We start from the raw sequence: 24,593 nt of genomic DNA, 5'->3' as shown, positions 1-24,593 counted from the left end.
AAGGTGTTTGGTTGTGTGTGTTTTGTTCACATCCAAACCTTGAACCGTGACAAACTAGATGCCAGGGCAACCAAGTGTGTGTTTATGGGATACTCGACCACTCAAAAGGGATACAAGTGCTTCAATCCAGTCACTAAGAAGTGCACAGTTTCAAGAGATGTGAAGTTCGAAGAAGACTATCCCTATTTTACAAGTCAGGGGGAGGATTTAGTTGACATGTTCCCACTTCCTCAAAACTTTAATTATCCGATGTTGGAAAATAGATCAGTCAGTGTAAGTCCAGATTGTGAAGAAGTTCAAACTGACCAAATTACTGCCAGTGAGAGTGAAGACGAGCCCTACTCTGATCATTCTCCGCCCTCTACAGAGTCTCAGGTGATTAAAAGAAATCCTCCTCGAATCAGAAAACCTCCAGTTAGGTTGCAGGACTATGTTACATATGCCTCACGACATCCAATCAATGAATGTATCAGCTTTAGTAAGTTCTCAACATCTCATGCTACATTTCTCAGTGAAATTGATAAGCACTATGAACCAAGAAGCTTTCAAGAAGCTCTTCTTCTCCCACAATGGAACCAAGCCATGAAAGAAGAGCTTCGTGCACTGGAAGAGAATTGCACCTGGAGCCTAGTTCAACTACCACCAGGAAAGAAGGCTGTTGGAAGTCGTTGGATTTACAAGACTAAATTCAAAGCTGATGGATCTATCGAGAGACACAAGGCTAGACTTGTTGCTCGAGGTTTCACCCAAACCTTTGGTGTAGATTATAAGGAAACATTTGCACCGGTGGCCAAGATGAACTCAGTCAGGGTTTTACTGTCAGTTGCAATCAATTGTGGGTGGTCACTCTACCAAATGGACGTGAAGAATGCTTTCCTTCACGGCGAGCTGCAGGAAGAAGTGTATATGCAACCTCCTCCAGGCTATGATGGTATTAAAGGCAACATGGTTTGTAAATTGCACAAGGCAATATACGGATTGAAACAATCACCAAGAGCTTGGTATGCCAAGCTCAGTTCTGTTCTGGAAAAGGCTGGATTCATGCGAAGTAATGCTGATTCTTCGCTATTTGTAAGAACTGGCACCAAAGGGAAGTTGGTGGTCCTCATCTACGTTGATGATCTTATCATCACTGGAGATAATACTGTGGAGATTGAGGCACTAAAACTTTCACTACATCAAGTTTTCGCTATCAAGGATTTGGGAAGGTTAAAGTATTTTTTGGGGATCGAAATGGCAACATCTTCAAAAGGACTGTTTCTACATCAACGGAAATATGTATTGGACCTCCTTCAAGAAGCAAAAATGCTTGACTGCAAGCCTGCTATCACTCCTGTTGATTGTAAACTGAAGCTCAGCATAGATGGAGAAGCCATGCATGATGTAAGCTACTATCAACGATTAGTAGGCAAGCTCATATACCTCACTATCACTCGTCCAGATATCACATATGCAGTGAGCTTGGCTAGTCAGTTCATGCACTCTCCCACAGTTGATCACCTTAACCTTGTTAAGAGAATCCTTCGTTATCTTAAGGGTTCAATTGGGCAAGGAATTACAATGCATAACAATCAGTCCACTGTCATTAGTGGCTACACAGATGCAGACTAGGCAGGTAATGCAATTGATAGGAAATCAATCACAGGCTATTGTACATTTGTTGGTGGAAACCTTGTCACATGGAAGAGTAAGAAGCAACAGGTAATTGCTCGTTCCAGCGCAGAGGCTGAGTATCGAGCCATGGCAGCCACTGCTTGTGAACTCATTTGGCTTAAAGGGCTTCTTTCAGACTTAGGGTTTCCTAATTCTACTCCTATGACGCTTATGTGTGATAATCAGGCAGCCATGCACATTGCTGCCAATCCTGTGTTCCATGAAAGAACCAAACATATTGAAGTGGATTGTCATTTCATCCGAGCTCAAGTTCAAACGCAAATCATCCGGACCTTGTTCACACGAAGCCATGATCAACTAGCAGATCTTTTTACAAAGGCACTAGCATCATCTCAGTTTCATCGGTTATTGGGCAAGCTTGGCTCAGTGAACCTCCTCGATCCAGCTTGAGGGGGAGTGTTGAAAATAAATAATGAGTTCCATGTTTTAAGGAATGTTTTATTCCATGTTTTAAGGAATGTTTTATTCCTTGTTTTATTCCATGTTTTAAGGAATGTTTTATTCCTTGTTTTAAGGGGAATGTTGTTTGTTTTTTCTTAGTCTTCTTCCTTATATATACCCCCATTGTACATTGCAATTTATGAAATATACATCACAAATTAAAGCTATAATTTCTATACATCTCCTTTGAAATGGTCATGAAAAGCTTTTATAATGGCCCCTCTGATAATTTGTGATCTTTTGGACAAATGATTTCTTACATTAGTTTATCTAAATTATAAAGCTGAGAATTCAAATTTAATAAGGCGTACTGTTCTAGCAGTATTTAGTTAAACCCTTTAAAGTCGACCCTTTTTTTCAGTTACAAAATTACATCGGTCTCTTTTATTTTCTACTTGCTGGTAAAAAGTAAAAACTTTGAAACGACTTCCAATTTATTTCATTGACCAAAAAGGAATAATTTGGTAAATTTTGGTGAATCACGAATCAGAAAAGAGCAGGTTGGGAGGCTTGGTCTTCTGGTGTCGGTGACTGAGATGGACTTGCCATCGAACCTCCATGGACGCTGAATAAAATACACATCAAACAACCCAGAAGAGATCTTATTGTCCTTGTTTCTTCAACCCCAAATTGTTACTATTTTTTTCTTCATTTTCCCTGTCAATTTCCTCTCTGCTGCTGAAGCCAAAAGCCAGAGTCTTTGGAGTCGGAAAATAAAGCTCAACAATTTTGAACGAATCATCCAACCAATCCACCTTTCGACGTCCCAACCACCACCTTTACCAGATTGCTAAAGAACCCATCTGCCTTCTTGGGGTCATATCCTTCAGGACCCTTCCACGTTTGCTGGGTTGCTGATTTTGCAGCTGAAGAAAGAGAAGGATTGGGGAAAAAAAAATATGAGATTTTGGAAGCTGGGTTTTGCTGGGTTTCTTGTTGCTGCCTTTGTGGTGGGGTTTGGTTCAGGGGAGCATGCCCGCACTGAGAGAATTTCAGGTAGGGGACAGAAAGACTATTTTTTTCGATTTACATTATTTGATTGCTCTTGGGTTTTTGCCATTTTTCGGTTTCGAATTTCATTTTGCTGCCTTTAACAGCTACCTGGGTTTTGATCACTTGAAGTTTTGGTTTTGAATCTTTTGATTGATGGGGTGTTCGTAGGTTTGGTACATTTTATGGATCTGTTATCTAAATTTGATGTTCAATTGGACATATGGAATGTTGGATGTTGATTTAGTTCTTATCATTGTTAATTTCCACGTTGTTCTTAATTTTGGTTTGACAATAATGAGGTTAGTCTCGGAGAAGAGTTTAGTTTTGATCCGCCAATAATCGAAGTTATATACATAGTAAATGCTGGGTTGTTTAGCTGGAATTGTAGCTCCCAGAAGGGCGGCAAATGCATAATAATGCCATTGTGACGATGTTGATGAACTCCAAGGACCAAGAATTACGCCGTTTTGATCCTTTTGGATTTGTTGGATTTGGTCTTTAGAAGTCTGTCTATTGTACGTAGATTCAGAATCTGCTGAGGAATACAAGTGTATGAGAACTTAAGTATGGTTTGTTTGCACCAAATGTAGGTAGTGCTGGTGATGTTTTGGACGATGACCCAGTAGGAAGGTTGAAAGTTTTTGTGTATGAGCTTCCAAGCAAATACAACAAGAAGATTCTTCAGAAGGATCCCAGATGCCTCAACCATATGTTTGCAGCTGAGATCTTTATGCATCGGTTTCTCCTGTCTAGCCCCGTCCGAACCCTTAATCCTGAAGAAGCAGATTGGTTTTATACTCCTGTTTACACCACTTGTGACCTGACCCCCAATGGCCTTCCTTTGCCTTTTAAGTCACCACGGATGATGAGGAGTGCAATACAACTCATTTCTTCGAATTGGCCTTACTGGAACCGGACAGAAGGTGCTGATCACTTTTTTGTAGTGCCTCATGACTTTGGAGCATGTTTTCATTATCAGGTTAGAAGCTTGGTTTGCTTCTTCTTAATTCTCTCATGGAATTCTGACCGTTCGTAATTTGGACCAATTGGAATAATTATGTTAGCTTGTTCCGATATGCCTGTAGAGCTTACTTCTTTCATGATGTAAATTCATGTGTTGTATTTGAGCATGTCAATTATCTGAGTTGGTTCCATGTATAAACTATTGCAGGAAGAGAAGGCGATTGAAAGAGGAATTCTTCGCATGCTCCAACGTGCAACTTTGGTTCAGACTTTTGGGCAAAAGAATCATGTTTGCTTGAAAGAGGGCTCAATAACAGTTCCTCCTTATGCTCCTCCACAGAAGATGCAAACCCACCTAATTCCTGAGAAAACTCCTAGGTCCATCTTTGTTTACTTCCGAGGATTATTTTATGATGTGGGAAATGACCCAGAAGGTGGTTATTATGCAAGGTAATTCTTCCATAACCTATATGTGAATGTTAACAAAAATGGTGTCTAAGTCTCCCATAGTGTTTGAACGCACAAAATGCATCCTTCCATTGGTGGATGAGAGAGGTTGTGCCATTTTATGAGGTTAAACAATGTGACGGCATTTCATTTTCTAAACTAGAAGTTAACTTCTGATAGCTGTTGAAAATAAGAAATGAGAGTTTGGGGTTCTTTGGTTTGCTAGATAACAATAATATGAAAATAGGTCGGGGCAGGAGGTGGTCTAACTTTTTGTACTTTACAGAGGTGCACGAGCAGCGGTGTGGGAGAACTTCAAAGACAATCCGCTTTTTGACATGTCTACCGAGCACCCCACCACATACTATGAGGACATGCAACGAGCAGTCTTTTGTTTATGCCCTCTCGGCTGGGCTCCTTGGAGTCCAAGATTGGTTGAAGCAGTGATTTTTGGCTGCATTCCTGTTATCATAGCAGACGACATTGTTCTACCCTTTGCCGATGCCATCCCTTGGGAAGAGATTGGTGTGTTTGTAGATGAGAATGATGTCCCCAACTTGGACACCATACTCACTTCCATCCCACCTGAACTGATACTGAGAAAGCAGAGATTGCTCGCTAACCCTTCAATGAAGCAAGCCATGTTATTCCCACAACCTGCCGAAGCAGGAGATGCTTTCCATCAAGTTCTCAACGGACTTGCGCGCAAGTTGCCGCACGGCCCTGATGTTTTCTTGAAGCCGGGTGAGAAGATCCTGAACTGGACCGCAGGGCCAGTGGGCGACCTGAAACCATGGTAGCCACTCTGACTTTTTACCTCCTCTTCAGCCAAGCCTCCAAATTTTACTGTAGTAATTTTGTTATAGTTGAGATGCCGATTTTCATGACTGTAAAAATTTGGATTTCGTGAAAAGGTATCAGATTATTGTACACTTTTCTTTTGTAGCGTGACTTGGATTGTTATAATTTCATTGAAAGCATGATGGTGATTGTTCCATCGTTTCATTTGAAGTTTGTGAATCCCACACCAACGAAATACTCGGCTTCATGACTTTGCTGTGCTTACTTATACAGGTTCATTTGAAGTTTGTTTGTTTGTTTTTTTTTTTTTTAATAATAAAAACACTTCTAGAAATAGAACTTATGAACATAAGTACTTTTTAAAAAAGCAAACCAGAACGAGCCCAAAAAATAATAAAGAGGAATGCTAGCCATCTTTTATACTTGCCTTTTCCTACTTAGACCTTCTCACTGAATAGAAGTCATGTTAACTTTGTTTACACCTACGTATATGTATTAAATACCAGATGTCAACCAAATCATTAATATTATCTGTCAAATTTAAATAGGGCATAAGTGAAAAGAGAAGAAACAAAACATAGCTAGCATTCCTGAAAAATAAATTAGAAGAGTCGAGAGGGTGCTACTGGTTGTAACATGTAGTAAGGGAAAGAGATCCTCTTCCGATATTTTCCACTAAGATCATCGGATCAAATGATTCGAATCTTTTACATTTTATCCAACGGCAAAAAAAATATCATAACTTTTAAATGATCAAAACAAGTGAACCGTTGGATGAAATTTGGAAGGTTCAGATCACTTAATCCGATAAAATTGATAGAAGAGATCCTTGTAGTAAGTGTTTGGTATGTGGGGATTACCAAGGCCACGCGACGCCCAACGAGACTCGCACAATTCCAATTCACCTTTTTCGTTCCCACCACGGTCTCTTATCCTCTTCATATCTTCCTCTCATTCCTTCAACTCTACTGTTTCACTCGCTTCCCTGTAGCTCCTACTATCCTACGACATGGCCCTGCAACTGCAGGCACCCACCACAAGAAACCGCCTAGCGCCACCGTCTCCGTTAGCAGCTCCGAAGGGCAATGCCGGCCTCCGACAACCATCCGATAGCTTCGCTCTAAAGTCAACCTTCTTTTCTTCATCACACCACCTCTTATTGCTTTCTCCGAAGCAAAAGCCTCTTGCTTCTTCCTCTGCACCCAAGTTCTCCATGCGCGTCGCCTCCAAAGGAGCCTATATTTGTCGCGATTGCGGGTACCATATTATTACAGTTTTTATTCTTGACATGGCGATATTCTAACTATTCTAATCTATGGGGAGTGAGATTCGAATTTGAGTTTTTTTTGCTGTTCTTTAATCTTGATCGTCATGATGATGCAGGTATATATACAACGACAGAACTCCCTTTGAGAAGTTACCTGACAAGTATTTCTGCCCTGGTAAAAATTAAGCACTTCATTTTTTTACACGACCTACATTTCACCATCAAATTTCAAAGCTTTTCATTTGTACAAATGATTAAACTCATGTAAGTAATCTGTGGTTTGCAGTTTGTGGTGCTCCGAAACGGAGGTTTAGGGCATACCAGCCTCCGGTGACCAAAGACGCCAACAAGAAGGATGTCCGGAAGGAACGAAAAGCGCAGTTGCAGAGAGAAGAAGCAATCGGGAAGGCACTGCCTATAGCTGTCGTTGTCGGAGTTGTGGCACTTGTTGGATTATACTTCTACATCAACGCCGGCTTTCAGGGATAGATCAGAGTATTAGATTCTGTAACCTCAAATGTATTGAACACAATCATTTGTATAATTTCATTCGATGTGTAGAACAAATCTTTCTGTTGAATTTTACTTCCGTCGCGTCAGCAATTGAATTCACAATAAGAACAAAAAGGATCTACGCAAAAAATTGGCGTCTCCGGAAAGTAGGATGAACTCATGGGAATCGATAGTAGCACAGCCGTGAATTCCTTCAAATATCGAATGCAGTAAGAACTCATCAAATAAAAATGCAATCGCACCGCCAACACATACGGATGTATTCCTCAACATGTAAGCAACGTCTGCATGTGCTAGTCGGGTTTTCATACACCGGCACAGTGGCAGATACCAAAATTTCGCCTGAAACCTAAATTACGATATTCAGTAAACGAGAAGAGCGAGAGAAAGATGCAAGCTGAAACGAAATACCATTAACAGAGTTGAGCTACAAAAAATTTGAGCATTTACATAGGATGGTTACAGGTATCAAGTGATTATTCTTGCAAAACAAAAGAACCCTCTATTCTTTTCTCCATAGACTGCTGAATAGGAAAATTTAAAGAAGAGAACATGTCGTTGGTACTAGAGCCCGGGGCAGGCTTGAATTCGTACGGACCTTCCTTTGGACCCCAAACCTGTAACAATACAAAGCACTTTGACTTACTCCCCGGAAAACTACCACATTACAGCATCCAGTAAGGGGATTATAGAGTGACTAAGAGGATAAACTGACCTGATTTCCATCACCATCAAATCCCCTATCCCAGGCATGTATCTCATTATTTTTATGAATTGCAAGTTCCGAAGTACAGTATGCTGCTCCATTCTGTAACAAACGGGGAAAAACGATATATCACTGAATAACAGTCATTTGATTCATAGCAGTTTCAACTATCAAGTAACCAACTGTTATCCATGGACTCGTAACAAGGTCTTAACAAAAGGAAAAAATGACCAAGACTAAAAGAATTACCCATAAATTAGGAAAGCTGTCAGGCGGAGTTGAACCTTCATATAAGCAGCGTTTCCCACGCTCACAACGTTTCAGATGAATTGTTGTCAAATGCTCTGCAATGTCCTGCGGACAGAGAGAAGTTTGAATAAAAACATTGAAAGCATATCCATAAATGTTTTCAAATGGTTAAATATTGGACTATCTAATTCCCGGATGAAGTAGCAACTCCAGAGCTTTCTTTAAGTGCTTACTCACAAGCTTGTGCCTGAAGCCTTACAGGCAAGGTTATAATATCAACGGTCCCTGGTAATGACTCCTAAGTTTTCACTAAAAGATCATCTTAGATTACATTTTTAAATAAGATTAGTTCTCTGAAAGGTTCAATGCTAAAGAAGTTATATCAATGTGAAGTTAGCAAGTTGAAAGTCGTCTATAACCTAAAATTAGTATGTTCTACAAGATAACTATAAACTGCATTTGTAAGCCACAATAATGTGTTTGATACCAGAAAATCTAAAAGCAAGCATTGACAAGCAAAGATTATGATTTTGATGCGAACAGACTAACCCCGATAACTTCTTCAGGAAGTGGTCGCTGGTCTTTTGAGCGATCGCAGAAATTCTTGTACTCCTCTGCATCTCTGATTGCATATGAGCTTAGCTGCTCATTAATAGAAATTTCAATATATTAGAACCTCAAAGAATCCCGAGATACATCTCGCACACTCTAGTTTCATGCTAGTGCATTGAGTAAAAGAGAGCTAGTAACAATTTACTTAGTAAATACTCTCTGAAAAGAGAAGTTCACATACAGATTATCATTACATTAACACGCTCTTCAAACTAAACTGCAAAACCGATTATACACCCACCTCGACATCACATTTCAATTCTTTCGGGCAAGGCTTCACCATATAGAATCTCTGCAACCAGGAAACTCTAACAATTACTCAAAAGAACAAAACAATGGGCAAGTAAGTTTGCCAAGAATTGACATTTGAAGGCATGAACATACTTGTCGAAACGGCTTCTGAGGAGTCCTCCAAAAAGCCTACCAAAACCCCACAAATTCAAGCTTAAATTCAACCCAAAAAAAACCAAACTTTACAGAAAAAAATTTAATGAATTTTGCATGGAACAATAAGCTTACTTGTTCAAAGTACAAAACATTAGAACCATCCACCATTTCAGCTGCTGGGCAAGTTACCATTCTGCAAGAATATCAAGAAATCATGTAAAATTCAACCACAAAACCCTTCAAACAAAAAAACCCAATTGAATTGAACACGAAAGGAACGAAGAATTGTGGTCCAATTGGGTTTTGGGGACCCACCTGATGTTGAAGTAGTGGTCAGGATCTCTGGCCGCTTGGTCTTTGGAGAACTTCTCGCCGGAGAGAGAACGGGAAACGAGGCGGGCGTGGTCCCACCGGGTGGTGGACTTGGTGAGCCGCTTCAGCAGCAGAGCTCCGCCTATCATCACCAGCGTTTTCACCAGCAGCCCGCGAGCCACGCTCCATCCTCCCGCGGAATCGGAGCTCCCGCTACCGGGCTCCGACCCAATTACCATTTCCTTTATTACAATCTCAATCACGCGGTGTGTTTACTGCTACTGCAACTAGTACCATTTCGATTGAATTCAGCCACACCCCACAAATCTAGGGATAATCCTAAAAACACCTTTTTGTTTTTGCTACTTCTGCATTTCTCTGTATTTGAAATTGAAATGTGAAAATTATAGAACTGGAAATTGATCAAATGGGTTGGGTCGGGTCGGGTCGAATCGCTTTCGGTTCGGTTCATCCAGACCGTTTATCTGGATGTAGTAAAGCTAACATCGGCCGTCGGCTTTGTTTCAGGAGCTTACCAATGATTGCCACGTTGCCGTCACCATTCCGTCCAAAGAAATTATTAAGTGACGTAGAAGTTTCATCTTGCAAAATAAATTTGCTCACCCTTCTTAAGTGGTTGTAATGAAAATCATTTATTTATTATTATTAAAGTTTCGAGATTTGTATAGTGAATAAATATAAATATTAAAATTTAAACTCATTCAACGATAATAAATAAAATTCGATAAAAAAAAAAATGATAATAAATAAGAAGATGATCATTACCACTAGTTAAGAGCATTTCAACATATATTCTCTTACCAGATAGTTTAGTACGTCATATTTTTGGACTCTCAATCTCAACTATTGTGAGAGAGCTACCCTACTAAAATATCCTTCCAATTTGACACTACTAAACATTAACAGTCTAATTGAATAAATAGTTATCGTGGTAATAGAGTACTTGGAAAATGGCCCATGTGGTAAAAAAGAAGTTGAATTTAAACCTTTGTGGTAAAATCTGTTAGGAATCAAGCCCAAAATCAAAATTTTCTGTAGTTTCTCCATTAGGATTTTAAGTCTCTACATTTAGGCTTTATACATTTACTTACATTTCGCTACATCTGAGTCATTATGTACCGTTATGTTTTGTTCCCGTTCATCAGTTGTTGCTTTTGTGCATCTTCACCGTGTCCTTAGCCCGCTGCTCGACTAGCGGTCTTTTAGAACCTTAGTATTTCTTTGTCGATAATGCACCAGCATCAATAAAATACTATAGGGAGCAAAAAATCAAACTTGAAACCTCAAATGCATAGTTAAATACTCTTAACTAACTAAGCTACAAGCACTTGTTGCTAGTACATTTTCTTACCTACAATGATATTTATATTATGGAGGGTATATCGACAGGCAATTCCTATTCGTTACAAGAACTTGTTTAAACTGGTTTTATTTGAAAATTTCGAAGGCTACAACTCAACTCCAGAAGCAAAGAACCAAAAGAATAATTCAGTTTTCTAATAACTGCACCATTTGATTACACAATTTATTTCCTTTCATTCATTCTGAAAACGCATGCCAAAGTGTATCGACCATATTATCAATGTGTTACATTGTAAAATGAGAATCATACCTCTTGGGTTTATTGAATCCGCCGGTGTTTAACTTAAGACTCGGCATTGCAACTTCTAATTGGCATTTTTCATCGCTAACTGATTACACAAATCAACACACTACATAGAAATTTAACTTGAAAAGGTGATGGCAGAGCTACTGGTTCCCGGTTAAAGGGCCACCCTGGCTTTTCTTTATATCATCCCACCCTCTAACCCATGGCTGGCCAGGTGTTGCTCGTGTCTCGGGAGAGGCATAGCTGTTCAGGTTGTTCATGATCTTGTTGCGCACTGCAGTAAAAACCTACAAAAACAGATCATTTGAATGAAAACGGTGTCTATGGAGAATATAGCAACAAATGGAATTTGAACATTCAGATATCACTTTCTCACAGGATTAGTTTGGAGTGCTTCAGGGGGTTGCTCCTGGCCACTTAACCACTTCCACAGATCTGGGTTTTCCTGTAGAAGGGAAAATGATATCAGTATGGCAAATGAAAAATCAAGCAAAAGTTTCTCCCTTGTCATTCGACTTTGCAATTTGCGTAGTATCAATTCTAGAAAAACCGTACATCTTGCCTCCATCCATGCTTACATCAAGTGCATGAATAGGGAACTGACCATGCTCTAAGTGCTAAGTTCTGAGGTTAACAGGAAACATAGCATTTACTTACACACTCTAAATCTTTGTTATTTCAACTGTTGGTTGATGAAAATCCAGGGATTTAAAACATTTTATGTTTCTTGATATTTGATTTCAAGTGCTTGAAAACTCAACCGAAAATGCAAAGCCTCTTTTATTCACAAGTGGAACAACTATTTATTGCCAACATACATCACAAAACTGAGTGAGAAACAGTGAACAAGAAAGCTCTAAATAACTGAAGAAGCTAGCGCCATCACAAATAGTGTGCTGGTCACCCTACTCTTGAAAGCACCACATCCCTATATGTCAGTTAAACGCTCAGATGGATAACAAATATAATTCCGACATCAAATAGGGATGACCTTATATACACTGCTAACTTATGCTGTGAACAACCATGAACAAACACATCTGAGCTGGTGTTGCCTATGCAACACTTTCAGTTAGTCTACGATGACAATTAACATCAACTCACATTAGGGCTGTTACTATACAAGATTTGAGTCTTAGCAGAATGCCTGTTTAAACTATTTCGCATATATCAGAAACTTATTGGTTAAATTCCAATGAAAAAACAACAAATTCGGCAGTGTTTTCTTTACTAATCACAGCATAAACTATCAAGCATTCGAAAGGGCACCGAAAGCAGAAGATTTTAATGATCAAAGTGGTGATAAGAAATTTACCAGGTCAAGGACATCCACAAGAGATTTAATTCCCTGTTCATCCATGGAATGTATATGCTCCTCCACCCACTTCCCCAGAACCAAATCCAGCTCCAAAAACCCTCTCTGCTTGCTCCTGTATATCAATCTGTTCCACAACCCAAACCAATTCTTGTCTCAGAAGCAACAAAACCAATTATTTTTGGTTATGTATAGAGGTAACTACGCGACAAAAAACTGAAAACGAAACGGTTATAGAAGAATTAGTGACCTGTTGAACAACCGCCTTTTGCTCTCTTGGTTGGAGAGGTCGATATCCAGATTGCTGCCATTGTTAGCGGAATAACAACGCTGAAACAAACCGTATCCGAATTGAGGCCTGGAAAATGAAATCACACCCCAACAAAAATCAGGGCCAATTCACTCCACACAAAGCCACCGCCTTTACGAATAGCCATTGCAAATGAGGGAGAAGGGAATACCTGAGATGGGTTTCGGCGGGAGAGATGGAAGCGGTGGATTTGAGAGCTCGGTGGAGGCTGATCAAGCTTCTTCTCAAGCTTCCCATGTTTTCCCTTCTTTTTTCGACTGCGTTCGCAGAAAACAACGGAAGGGAAGAGAGAGGAGTCGAGAAATGATACAATTTGTGGGGTTTAAATTAGATCAACAATGAAAAGGGCCTGCCCGCCCCGAGGCATCGTGGCCTTTTTACGTCCATATGCTTGTGAGTTGTGGCGTCAATTCAGAAAAGGCAAGGTACCTAAAAGGAGATGTTTGGCTTTGATATTTTACTTTCTAAATTATTATGACTAATTTATTGTATAATTTAGGTTAAAATTTTCGTTTTTAGATTTAGCAGCATTTGTTTAGACCTTTTTTTTTTTTTTTTAGTAATTCTAAATTAAAACTTTTGAACATTTGATTGAAATTTTTTAATAACATTGCTTTTAACTAAAACTATTTACTGCCACTTAGTACTACAGTTTAGTGATATTTCTTTTCATTTGTATGTGAGAGGTCTCAGGTTCAAATTTCGCCATAGACGAACTTGAACCACATTATTGCTACGCTCATAGTAAAGATAAGGCTACATCTTTATAAACTCCTAATTAATTTTCAATTTAAAGCATTTCTAAAATAAAATTTGAATAAGTTTGTATTCATTAGTTTTTTATAATAAAAAATTCAATTATTTATTAAAATTTTTTTTAGTCATTCATATAATTTTTCAATTTTTTTAATTTTAAATGTGTTTGTACCATACTTGATCAATCCCGAAACTACTAAGCACCGGTCAACTTCATACCTTCAAGGATCCATTGAGAGGTTCATGGTGAGACACCCTTGCCGAAGCATAAGAGTTTCCTTCTGACCAGGAAGCCAATCACGGCACGACACATGTCAAGGTTAGAATAAAACTCATAGAGTCACACATTGACCGCGGACAAAAGTTAGAGACTCTCCTCAACTATAAAAGAAGATCATTCTCCTACAATGAATCCCTAATGTCATTATTATACTTAAACTAGTCATTAAAACTCACTAATGATGATTATGCTTGAACATATTTATTTGTGTAAACCCTTCACTATTAATAAGAACTCCTCTACTCCGTAGATGTAGCCAAACTTAGGGTGAATCATGTACATCTTGTGTTTCCTTCCCTATCTCTATCTCTTTACATATTTATCCTCACTAGTGATCGAAGCAACCAAGTGAAGGTCACAAACTTGACACTTTACATTGTTCCAAAGTCTTCACTGATTTTGTACATCAACAAAATGTAACTATTCTTAAAATATACCAATTTGTTATATGGAAATGTATCATTTTTTTAATATAAGATGTAACTTCTTTGTTTTTTTATATATAAAACCCATTCAATTTTTTTTCTAATCCATTTTAAACTTATATGTGTACATTTTATTTTGTTGATTTGAGAATGTATTCGTGTCAAGTTTAATAAAAGAAATTTACTAATACTATTAAGCCTATTTTTTTTTATTTGCAGCTTTGAAGAATGTACCCATGTTTTAGTACGATAAATTTTTTATAATTTTGATGATTGTACCTATGCTTATATTTATAAACACAACGTATTGGAGAATATAATTTATATTTTATTATTTTTAGTCCCACAAATTATGGGTTTTATTTAAAGTGTCACATCCCGGCCCGGGACAGATCACTTCCCGGGCCCGCTTCCACTACCGTAGCACGATATTGTCCGCTTTGGGCTTACCATTCCCTCACGGTTTTGTTTTTGGGAACTCACGAGCAACTTCCCAGAGGGTCACCCATCCTGGGAGTGCTCTAGCCCTCTTCTCGCTTAACTTCGGAGTTCCTACGGAACCCGAAGCCAGTGAGCTCCCAAAAGGCCTCATGCTAGGTAGGATGGGAATATACATTTAAGGATCAGTCCCCTGGGCGATGTGGGATGTCACAATCCACCCCCCTTAGGGGCCCGACGTCCTCGTCGGCACATTTCCGACCAGGGATAGGCTATGATACCAAATTGTCACATCCCGGCCCGGGACAGATCACTTCCCGGGCCCGCTTCCACTACCGTAGCACGATATTGTCCGCTTGGACTTACCATTCCCTCACGGTTTTGTTTTTGGGAACTCACGAGCAACTTCCCAGAGGGTCACCCATCCTGGGAGTGCTCTAGCCCTCTTCTCGCTTAACTTCGGAGTTCCTACGGAACCCGAAGCCAGTGAGCTCCCAAAAGGCCTCGTGCTAGGTAGAGATGGAATATACATATAAGGATCAGTCCCCTGGGCGATGTGGGATGTCACATAAAGTCTCAAACAAACAACTAAAAACTTCAAATTTTAATTTAAAAATATAGTAACCTACATAAAAATACATTATTTTATTAATGTCAAGAACTTTGATAAAAAAAGAAAACTAATAAGATTTTAGTAAAAAAACATTGATCGCTAGAGACTGCATTCAAAGCCTTGCTTTTTAATTTTAATGAAAAGGACATCAGTTATGTGCCTAGTATGCTCTAACATATTATGTGCCAACCTTTTTATCACAGCATTTCAAAAACATTCATCGGTTGAACATGCGACACATCATGAAAGATTAGGGGAGAGAAGTGCATGTGGAAAACATAGAAACAAAGTTTTATATGAAAAGAAAGTCATCAAAATCGTCACAGAAGAATTTTTCAGTGTTAAGCTCAGAGTAGAAATAAAATTATTGCCAACATATTTTTTTTCTTAAAAAAAACATTAAAAATAGTTATTAAAAATAGAAAATTCCCGGTCCAATAGATAGCCTTTCAGAATAAAAGGAAAGGAGAATTTAAAAACACTATTCCAATCAAGAAAAAAAAAATATAAAGGTACTAAGACTTTAAAGTCACAAAAAGTATATATTTAGTACCTAGCTATGACAAAGTCATATAGGGTAAGTCATTGGCTTCGCGAACCAATCGTCATACCATTGTCCCATGGTTATCAACCCCATAATTGTTGGTGAGGTTGATACCCAGCCAATTGCTGAGAATTATAGTATGGAAGATAAAAGTGTTGATCATTCTGTCGTGGGAGGATTGCTGGTTGATCCGCTTCAAAACAACCGTCATAACCTGTTCCAAATATGAATAATCACTATCATAAGTTAAAACATAAATTGGTAGGTAACTCAAAAAATGAGTGAAATAGGAGATTCAAAATTTAAATTTAAATGCAGATGTCCAACTTCCGTGCCCATGGGATTTGTGTTATATCCACCCTGGTTAGAAACTAAGCAAGGTTGATGAGTAGGGATTTGATGAGGATATTGATGATTAGAATTTTGAGGAGTACTATGATCATATGAGTTTTGAAGAGGAGTGTGATCATACGAGGTTTGAGGAGGATGATCATATAAGTTTTGAGGAGGATGAGGATACTCGTCGGGGTTTTGAGGAAAAAGATCTACTCTATCATAATCATGTCCATTGTCTTGTTGTTCCTGAACTTGATTAACATCATGACTTTGGTTTGAAGCTTTCAATTTCTTAGCCTTGTTAAGCTTCATATGTAATATACCCTACACAAAACCCAGTCATCAAGCTGCAAGAGAGAAAATATTAAGTCAAAACTAAGTGTTGGGAGGAACACAAAATTTTTCCAAGCAAAGAAGTTAAACTCAAATTTATTGTGATTGCCGTTTTTTGACACTCCAAAGGGTCACCATGCACTCCTTTCTAAGTAAAATTTCTCTTGTATTTCGAGTGCATGACGAATGTAGAGTGACAATATTAGCTCTTTTACTCTTGTCAAAGAAATAGTAGTTAAAATATCTAAATATATTCAAACCCTCATGTTATTTCTGTCTGCCTTACTGGGAGGAGCTACAACGTTAAATTCATGCATCAGCCAGTCAGACTTTTTACCATTGGGAGACTTCCCCTCGTAGAAAACTAGTGATGTCGAAAAACCAACTTCAACATTTTTTAACATTACATCTTTTTTTAACCCCAGTAACTTTCCAGTATCCATTCCATGCTGCTCGATCTGGACGTGTCCCTTTTGGATACTTTTTATCCCTTGGTGTGAAAAAGTACCACATGTTTTCTTCTTTCCCCATCACGCTTGTGTGTCGCTGCGCTTGATCAACAAAATTGTACAGGCTTACAAATTGTAAAAAAACAATAAAATTAACTCTGAGGAATTACAACCTAATATCAAACAAGAAATCATGAGAAAAAGTCACCGTGTCTATCAAATCCAACAAGTGCAAAATCATTGATGTTAGTTAAACTTTATATATATATTGGACCGGTCTAACACTAGTACAAAAACATGTTTGTGCGACGGAGTAAATTTCGTCGCACAAAGTATGTTTTTACGCAACGCAAAACAGGAGGCATCGCACAAACGACTTTTGCGCAACGAAACTTTGCGCGACGAAGATTGGCGTCACGCAAAACAGCTTTTCGCAACGTAGGAGTGTAGCTGTAAAAACTTTTTGTGGTCCACCTATGTTCATAAGAAGCATAAAATATAGGAATGAATTTCTATGTATTAACATCAACGGGATTTACAGCTTTATATAAAGGCTAACATGACTTGTTTCCTATTCTATTCCCTAAATAATGCTAACTGATAACCTAATAGGTAAGTAAATATCAATCTACAATATTTGACAAATCAATCTAAGATTCCTTTCTTAACAATAGGAATTGTTCATTGTATTTAAATTTCGTTTATAACCGTCGAAAAGTTTTGTCCCGTTACTTGATCTCTGAATGTTTGTTTTTTGTGATTTTTGGCGTATGCGATCTTGAAGCATATACAAACAAGTTACACGGTTGGATCGTTGAAATTAGTTTCGTACAAAGCGTATCCCATCAAAACAATAGATTCACTAACACTTGGAGTTTATTTATACTTTCATTAAGTATAACATAAGATTTTGTCGTATCCACTTGTGTAAATATTTTAAATTGACGATTGAATTAGTTTATTGTATTCATATAGGATCAAAGAGTGTAGTTGTAAAAAATAATCAAAATCGGAGTTAAAACTACCATTAAATCATGATTTTTCGTTTATAATCGTCTAAAAGTTTTGTCCTTTTACTTTATCTCTGAATGTTTGTTTTTTGTGATTTTTGGCATATGCGATCTCGATGCACAAACAATTTGATGGTTGAATCATTGAAATTAGTTTTGTACAATGCATATTCCATCAAAACGATAGATTCACTAACACTTAGAGTTTATTTATACTTTCATTAAGTATAACATAAGATTTTGTGGTATCCACTTGTGTAAATATTTTAAATTGATGATCGAGTTATTTCATTGTATTCATATAGGATCAAAGAGTGTAGCTGTAAAAAAATCATCAAAATCTGAGTTAAAACTACCGTTAAATCGTGATTTTTTGTTTATAACCGTCGAAAAGTTTTGTCACGTTATTTGATATCTGAATGTTTGTTTTTTGCTATTTTTGGCATATGTGATCTCGAAGCATATACAAACAAGTTTGACGGTTGGATCGTTGAAATTAGTTTCGTACAATGCGTATCCCATCAAGTTCAAAGGTCTATATATATTTATTAAGTAAATTTTTAGTAAAATTTATAATACTTTTTTTTAAAAAAAAAACCTTGTGCGATGCCACAATGTGGTCATTGCGCAAAAGCACTTTGCGCGAAGTGGAAATGTATATCTGTGTCGCGCCATTTGTGATAATTTTGGCAGTGCAATAGTTAAAAATAGGTGTTTTTTTTTTAAAAAATTTCCCAAGTTTTTTTTTTAAATAGGCACTTTGCACAAAAGCCTTCCTCTCTCTAATCTCGCTTACTCGGTCTCTCTCTTCCCGTTGCAGCCGACTTTCCTCCTCAGACTCTCAGTCCCTCAACTCTCTAACTCTCAATCGTCCTCCTCCTCAAAGTGCTCACCAGCCATCACCGTTGTCGACCAACACAACGGCATCACCCATAATCCTTCTCGACGACATCCCAAAGAACCCAGGCCATTACCCCATTATCCCCGCCGTCGATTCTCTCCTATTCGACAACACCTCCGCCGTCGTGACCACCATCACCCCATCACTATCGTCGAGGACACTGCTACCAGCCAACATCCCTCTAAAATTTAGGTAATTTTGAATTAGGGTTTTGTTATTAATATGAATTTCTGGTGTAGGGATTTTAGGGTTTTTAAATTAGAATTTGTAGATTAATGATTGTTCTGTTGCCACCATTTAGGGTTTTCTCAAAATTTACAATTAGATTGTTGTGTTTCATGTTCTATTTTATATACTGTTTCTCCAATGTTTTCTTTCTTCCCATGTATTAATATTGGATTCCTTCATTTTGATTATTAGGCAAAGATTCATGATATTGAATTCGCCCATCCAATTCACTCAAGATCACCTTTTTAGAGGTTGGTAGTGACAGTCACTGATTTACTCTATGGCTCTATTACTAGAGCATGTCTGTGCACATGCATGAATTAACAATATTACTGCATTAATTTGATGAATGTTGTGCCTTTTTCTTGTTCTCTCCCTTGCTCTCTCTCGTTAATTTTGTTAGTTTGTAGCCACTATGTTTAATTGTTTATTGAGGTGGTATCTGGCCAAACCGAATTTTTTATGGACATAAGGGTAGTGTTATTTTTGCATAGGCATTCTGATAATTTTTTTTGGTGTTATTTATGTGAGGAGATGGTTGGTGGTGTGGAACTTTTACAGTTATATAGAAATACTTTAACTGTTTATCTCCTTTTAGATTGGTTTTCGACTGGAATTTGTCATCCAAATCTTCTTATTGCATGTATGGTTTCAGTTGATGGCTTTAGTTTTAGAATTGGATCTCTGCTACTTCTTAGGTTATGATTATTATTCTCCATTGTTTGTTAGAGGGATGCTTCGGTTTTGATGCTCTTGGGAATCATTGGCAGTGGCGAAGTCAAGAATTTTCGGGGGGAAGGGCATGACTTCAAAGGGTAAAAGTTCCTTAAAAATTTAGACAACCAAATAGTGAACAATATTAATATCTGTTATAATCCGTACCTATCGAATGACCAAAATGCCCCTAGTGATGGTGTCTTGAATAAACATAGGTTGAGTTGTGATTTTTGGGAAGAGCAAAATGATAAAATGTTGTCATATTTGATATCCATTGACTCTCTACCACACATTTCAAGAATGATTAGGAGAAAGCTGCTTTGCCTATTGTTTTTTAGTTCCAGTTTATCAGGAGAAGCACTTGTTATAGATGGTCATTTATTGATTTGAATTCCTTGTATAGTTAGTTGTACAAAACAAGCAACAACAGAACCAATCGGGTTTTCCGGTGAGGGGAGGGGCTGAACCGCGCTCCAGGCATGTTTTTCCAGTGAGGGAAGGGGCGGTCGCCACTCCTTGCCCTCACGTGACTTCGCCACTGCTCATTGGAAACGTAGTTGAAACTTAAAGGTATTGTTAACCATCCGAACCGAAAAAGAATGACTACCGGTGAAAGATCATATGTATATTATTTTTAAATTACGACACAAAATTATTGATGAGCAAATGACCTAATTCATATATGCATAATTTAGCAAGTGGTCTTTTACCATAGTGGTAGAAAGATGTTGGGCTTTGCATGATGGCGTGGGTTCAAACTCCGTCGGTGGCTAATCTAACATCTAATCTAACAAAATCTATAATTAGATAGAAATCTTAGAGCATGATGAGAATGATGTGCAAGTTGCACTCCAAGGAATAAAGTATAATTAAACTGTTTTATCTGATAATATATTATTTTTTTGTTTTTTCTTTAATTTACTTATTTTAGTTATTATCTATACTATAAATTAGAAAATCCTCATTGTCAAATTTTTGCCTTTTTTTTTTCAATTTTACCTTCACTTTTGATACACACTCTTGACAAAAAGGAGGGGAAAATAGTAATTTTGTACCTTTTGACAAAATAACGATCATATCCCTATTTTTTTTCTATTTTACCCTCACTTTTGATACACAATATACTACATATTAAGAAAACCCTCATTGTCAACTTTTTGCCACTTTTTTTTTTTCAATTTTGCCCTCACTTTTGATACACACTCTTGACAAAAAGGAGGGAAAAATAGTAATTTTGTACTTTTTGACAAAATGACAATCATATCTCTATTTTTCCTATTTTATCCTTACTTTTGATACATAATATTTACATAAAGAAAGCAAAATAGTATTTATGTAATATTAAGAAAAATATGCCCTTATTAAGAGATCACATTATCATTGTCTCATACTATTTTTAAAAATTTTAAAACTAATCATACTCTTTAATCAAAAACAAAAAAGAAAATGAAATTGTTCACACACAAAGTGTGTGCTCATCTTCTAGTGGTTTTTTTTATGAAAACATATTTTAGAAAATAAAAAACTTATTAACCATCTACAGTCCGGCTATGTGAGTTAGTGGTTTTTTTTTTTTTAGATCCCAATGGAAGAATTTCAACCACTTGGCTTCTGATATCGGTTATGGAGGTATCCTCAAACAGAAAACTTCTTCCGGATCTCCTGAACAAATTGTTCGTTTCCATTCAGGAATTTGGAATCCGACTCAAAGCAACTATAGTACTATTAAAAAAGAGATTTTATCTATTGTATTATGCATTAGCAAATTCCAAGATGACTTATTAAACCAAAAATTTTTAGTTCGTGTTGATTACAAATCTGCAAAACATGTTTTACAAAAAGACGTTCAAAATATTGCATCAAAACAGATTTTCGCACGCTGGCAAGCCATATTAAGTATTTTTGATTTTGAAATTGAATACATTAAAGACAGCCAGAATTGCATACCAGATTTTCTGACCAGAGAATTTTTGCAGGGGAAGAATGGGTACTAATCCTACTCAACAACGAAGGCTCCCAGCCACCCTTACCCAAACCTCAGCACCAATAAAACAAGAGTCCATTCCTGACTCTTCATCAGCCCTCACCAGCACCAACAGATTCACTCCTTTAGGATCAACAATAGGAAATATCCGTCCAAACTACCAAATGGCCTTAGCCACCCCTTATGATCCCTACTCTTCAGTACGATCTCCAGCACCTTCACAACCCAAAACACCTAGCTATGCTAAAACATCCCCATATGTCCAAAATCCCAATTCAGAAAAGCTTTTTAGCATCCCTCTTCACATCGACAAAAACCAACCCCCAGAGTGCATTGCCAAATTACGCATTCCACCAAATTTTCATTTCCTACCAACTGAATTCTATAAAAGCCTAAAATATTACCAGGTCATCCTTTCAGAAACAGAAAGCATTGCTATTAAGCCAATTTACAACACCACTCATCAAAACAAAATATTGTATCATTCACTCCATATTGAAAAATTTCTTACCGAACTCGAATGGGGAATTCCCCTTTATCACACAAAACCCCTTCATACTCAGCATGTTCTCATCCCAAACAACCATTACAATTACTATGATTATATCCAAGTATGGACCAACATTTTCCTCCACCAGACAGAAGATTTTAGTCATTCATGGTTCATAACCTTTGATAAGAATTTCAGATTGCGGTTTCTGGCATGGTTTCTAGATTGGTGGGCTTCCCATGGCCCAAGCTCTTCTATCATTCCAGATGACCTTCGTTATGTGCTCACAAACAATTTCCAACCCAGTTTTGACAGAAGTCGTTTCGACAACAGAGTTACTATTTTTTCACTACTCATGGCTAAGTATAAGATCCCATGGATTCTCAAATGGAACTTTGAAGTAGACACTGGTGGTATTTACAGAACCCGATGGGTAAAATGGTGGGATAAATTCAACCACGAAAAAATTATTGATCTTGTAAAAGTGGAATTTCCCCAAGCATCTTCTCAGGCACTGCCAATCAAAGTTTCAGCTTCGTCCTCACAAGCTTTGCCAATTCATCAGCAATTTCCTGAGCTGCTAAAAACCCAAGAGCCAATTCAATCCTTATCAGACATTAGTCCGTCATCTTCTTTCAAAGAAAAACCTTCTAAGTCCTCCAGCTCGAAGAAAAAAGAGAAATCTGATAAGTCCTCCCAGCTTCCTGACTTGGCTCAACAGCTCATGGCTGAAGCAGCGATGCTATAAAAATGAAAAGGTTCAGATTCGGACTCTGACACATTTGATGCCTCATCTCAACTTCACTCCAAATGGGCAGATCAAGCAGATCTTCAAGATGCCCATGATCCATTTGATTATTAACCTACATTATTTGCCCATGTGATTGTACCAGCCAACATCATCTTCAGCAGTAGCTCCTCAGAAAAGTCACTATTCTTCAACAGTGAAAGACAAGAAGTCACTATTCATCAATAGTGAAAGACAATAAAAGTCACTATTCATCCAACTTTTGTGAAAGAATCAACGTGATTACACAGTCACCTTTCATCTTTTTACCAGTTTTCTTCAGATGGAAGCGGGATTCTCGGATCTATATTGCAAGTATCATTCATTCTCCTCGCTCTATAAAAGAGGTTTTCATCTTCAGAAGACACAGAGTTTTTTAAAACACAAGAATTCAGTTCAACAATATATATTTCTGCTCGTCCACAAAGGACAGAGATTTTAAACACTTGAAATACATATATATTATCCAGGATGCCTGCAAGCTCCAGTCTTTTGTTGTTCATTATCTGCCATTAGGCAAAAAATCAGTTTGTAATCTGCATTGCAGTAAGTTTAATAAACTTATTTTTAAAATCTATCTGCATCACTAATTTTAATACATTTTCAATATGAATATAACACCTATGTTTAATTTAATTGTTTGCATTCATGTTATAATTGATCATACATGGATATTCCGCTTCAATCAACCTCAATTTTTTGTCATTCATTATCTCGAATTACTTCAATGTTTATATGTATTTTACTTCCGTACTCTGAATTCTATGGAAGGCTTTGCCTCCTACAATATGGAAGGTTATGCCTCCTATCACTAGTTCCACCCTATTTTGTATTTGCCAAAAACCTGATTTCATATCGAATTTAGAAAAAACAATTGCTTGAGAAAGTCTTCTTATCAAATCTCTTTTGTTAGGAATTGGATAACGGATCCATTCTAAAACATCATTTAAAGGTTTGTAGTTAACAACTAATCGGGGAACACCGCGTTCTAATTCTGCATTTTTCTGGACATAAACAGCAGGGCAAGACCATGGAGATTTACTTTTACGAATAATTACTTTTTCCAAAAGTTGATTGATTTCTGTTTTACAAAATTCTAAAATTTCTTGATTCATCTGAATGGGCCTGGCTTTTGTGGGGATTTTTGACTCAACAAAATCTTTAATATAGGGAAGTTTAACAATATGCTGTTTTCGGTGCCAAAAAGTATTGGGGAGGTCAGAACAAATTTCTTTAGTAAGTTTGTCAGAAAATTGGCTAATAGACTCGACCAATGATTTTTTTGCGAGCTGTTCTTCAACTCGTTTGTGTTTAATTTCATCTTGCAAAAATTCAATTTGTTGAGATTTTGCAGTAATCTGGTTGAGGGTTTTTGAAACATTATCTTTTTGAAGTTGTTTTAACTTTTTAAGATCGGTTTCCATGCAAAATTCAAAAGTAATTTTTTGGCCAAAAACCTCTGTCGAAATATAGTTGTGATGAACTTTAAAAGGATAACTTAATGCAATGAAAGAGAGTCCTAAAATAACTGGATCATAAATATTTTTAATTAAAACGAATGTAGTTTTAAAACAAACATTTTGTTGACAAAAATGGGCTTTGGGGATCTCATATTTCAATTTCATTGGGGATTGGTTTGCAGCGCTAAGTATCTCAGTTGACTTATGATAATACTTTGTAGG

At 37.4% G+C, this 24,593-nt stretch overlaps 4 protein-coding genes across 4 annotated transcripts; 2 read left to right on the top strand and 2 right to left on the bottom strand.

The window, feature by feature from the left end:
- Positions 1 to 2,580: 2,580 nt before the first annotated feature.
- LOC103962640 (probable beta-1,4-xylosyltransferase IRX10L) lies at positions 2,581 to 5,523 on the top strand. Its single transcript, XM_009375382.3, has 4 exons — positions 2,581 to 3,111; positions 3,699 to 4,087; positions 4,280 to 4,521; positions 4,805 to 5,523. The coding sequence occupies exons 1-4, from the start codon at positions 3,015 to 3,017 to the stop codon at positions 5,316 to 5,318; spliced, it is 1,242 nt and encodes a 413-aa protein (XP_009373657.2). The 5' UTR covers positions 2,581 to 3,014; the 3' UTR covers positions 5,319 to 5,523.
- A 693-nt stretch (positions 5,524 to 6,216) lies between these two features.
- On the top strand, positions 6,217 to 7,166 carry LOC103962641 (rubredoxin-2-like). The gene is made up of 3 exons (XM_009375383.3): positions 6,217 to 6,576; positions 6,703 to 6,761; positions 6,873 to 7,166. The coding sequence occupies exons 1-3, from the start codon at positions 6,329 to 6,331 to the stop codon at positions 7,073 to 7,075; spliced, it is 510 nt and encodes a 169-aa protein (XP_009373658.2). The 5' UTR covers positions 6,217 to 6,328; the 3' UTR covers positions 7,076 to 7,166.
- Positions 7,167 to 7,486: 320 nt separating this feature from the next.
- LOC103962642 (chromophore lyase CRL, chloroplastic) lies at positions 7,487 to 9,759 on the bottom strand. The gene is made up of 8 exons (XM_009375384.3): positions 9,369 to 9,759; positions 9,186 to 9,246; positions 9,051 to 9,086; positions 8,908 to 8,958; positions 8,604 to 8,696; positions 8,055 to 8,159; positions 7,815 to 7,907; positions 7,487 to 7,716 (listed from the first exon to the last, which is right to left on the bottom strand). Exons 1-8 carry the CDS (start codon positions 9,602 to 9,604, stop codon positions 7,576 to 7,578), a joined length of 816 nt encoding a protein of 271 aa, XP_009373659.2. The 5' UTR covers positions 9,605 to 9,759; the 3' UTR covers positions 7,487 to 7,575.
- A 1,099-nt stretch (positions 9,760 to 10,858) lies between these two features.
- LOC103962643 (succinate dehydrogenase assembly factor 2, mitochondrial) lies at positions 10,859 to 13,000 on the bottom strand. The gene is made up of 5 exons (XM_009375386.3): positions 12,772 to 13,000; positions 12,561 to 12,668; positions 12,311 to 12,437; positions 11,372 to 11,440; positions 10,859 to 11,282 (listed from the first exon to the last, which is right to left on the bottom strand). The coding sequence occupies exons 1-5, from the start codon at positions 12,855 to 12,857 to the stop codon at positions 11,136 to 11,138; spliced, it is 537 nt and encodes a 178-aa protein (XP_009373661.2). The 5' UTR covers positions 12,858 to 13,000; the 3' UTR covers positions 10,859 to 11,135.
- Between the last annotated feature and the right edge of the window lie 11,593 nt (positions 13,001 to 24,593).

The sequence above is a fragment of a genome, unplaced genomic scaffold (genome assembly GCF_019419815.1).
Source record: "Pyrus x bretschneideri cultivar Hongxiangsu unplaced genomic scaffold, Pyrus_bretschneideri_v1 Contig42, whole genome shotgun sequence".
Classification (NCBI taxonomy): Eukaryota; Viridiplantae; Streptophyta; class Magnoliopsida; order Rosales; family Rosaceae; genus Pyrus; species Pyrus x bretschneideri.
This window is presented reverse-complemented; position numbering and strand designations above follow the sequence as displayed.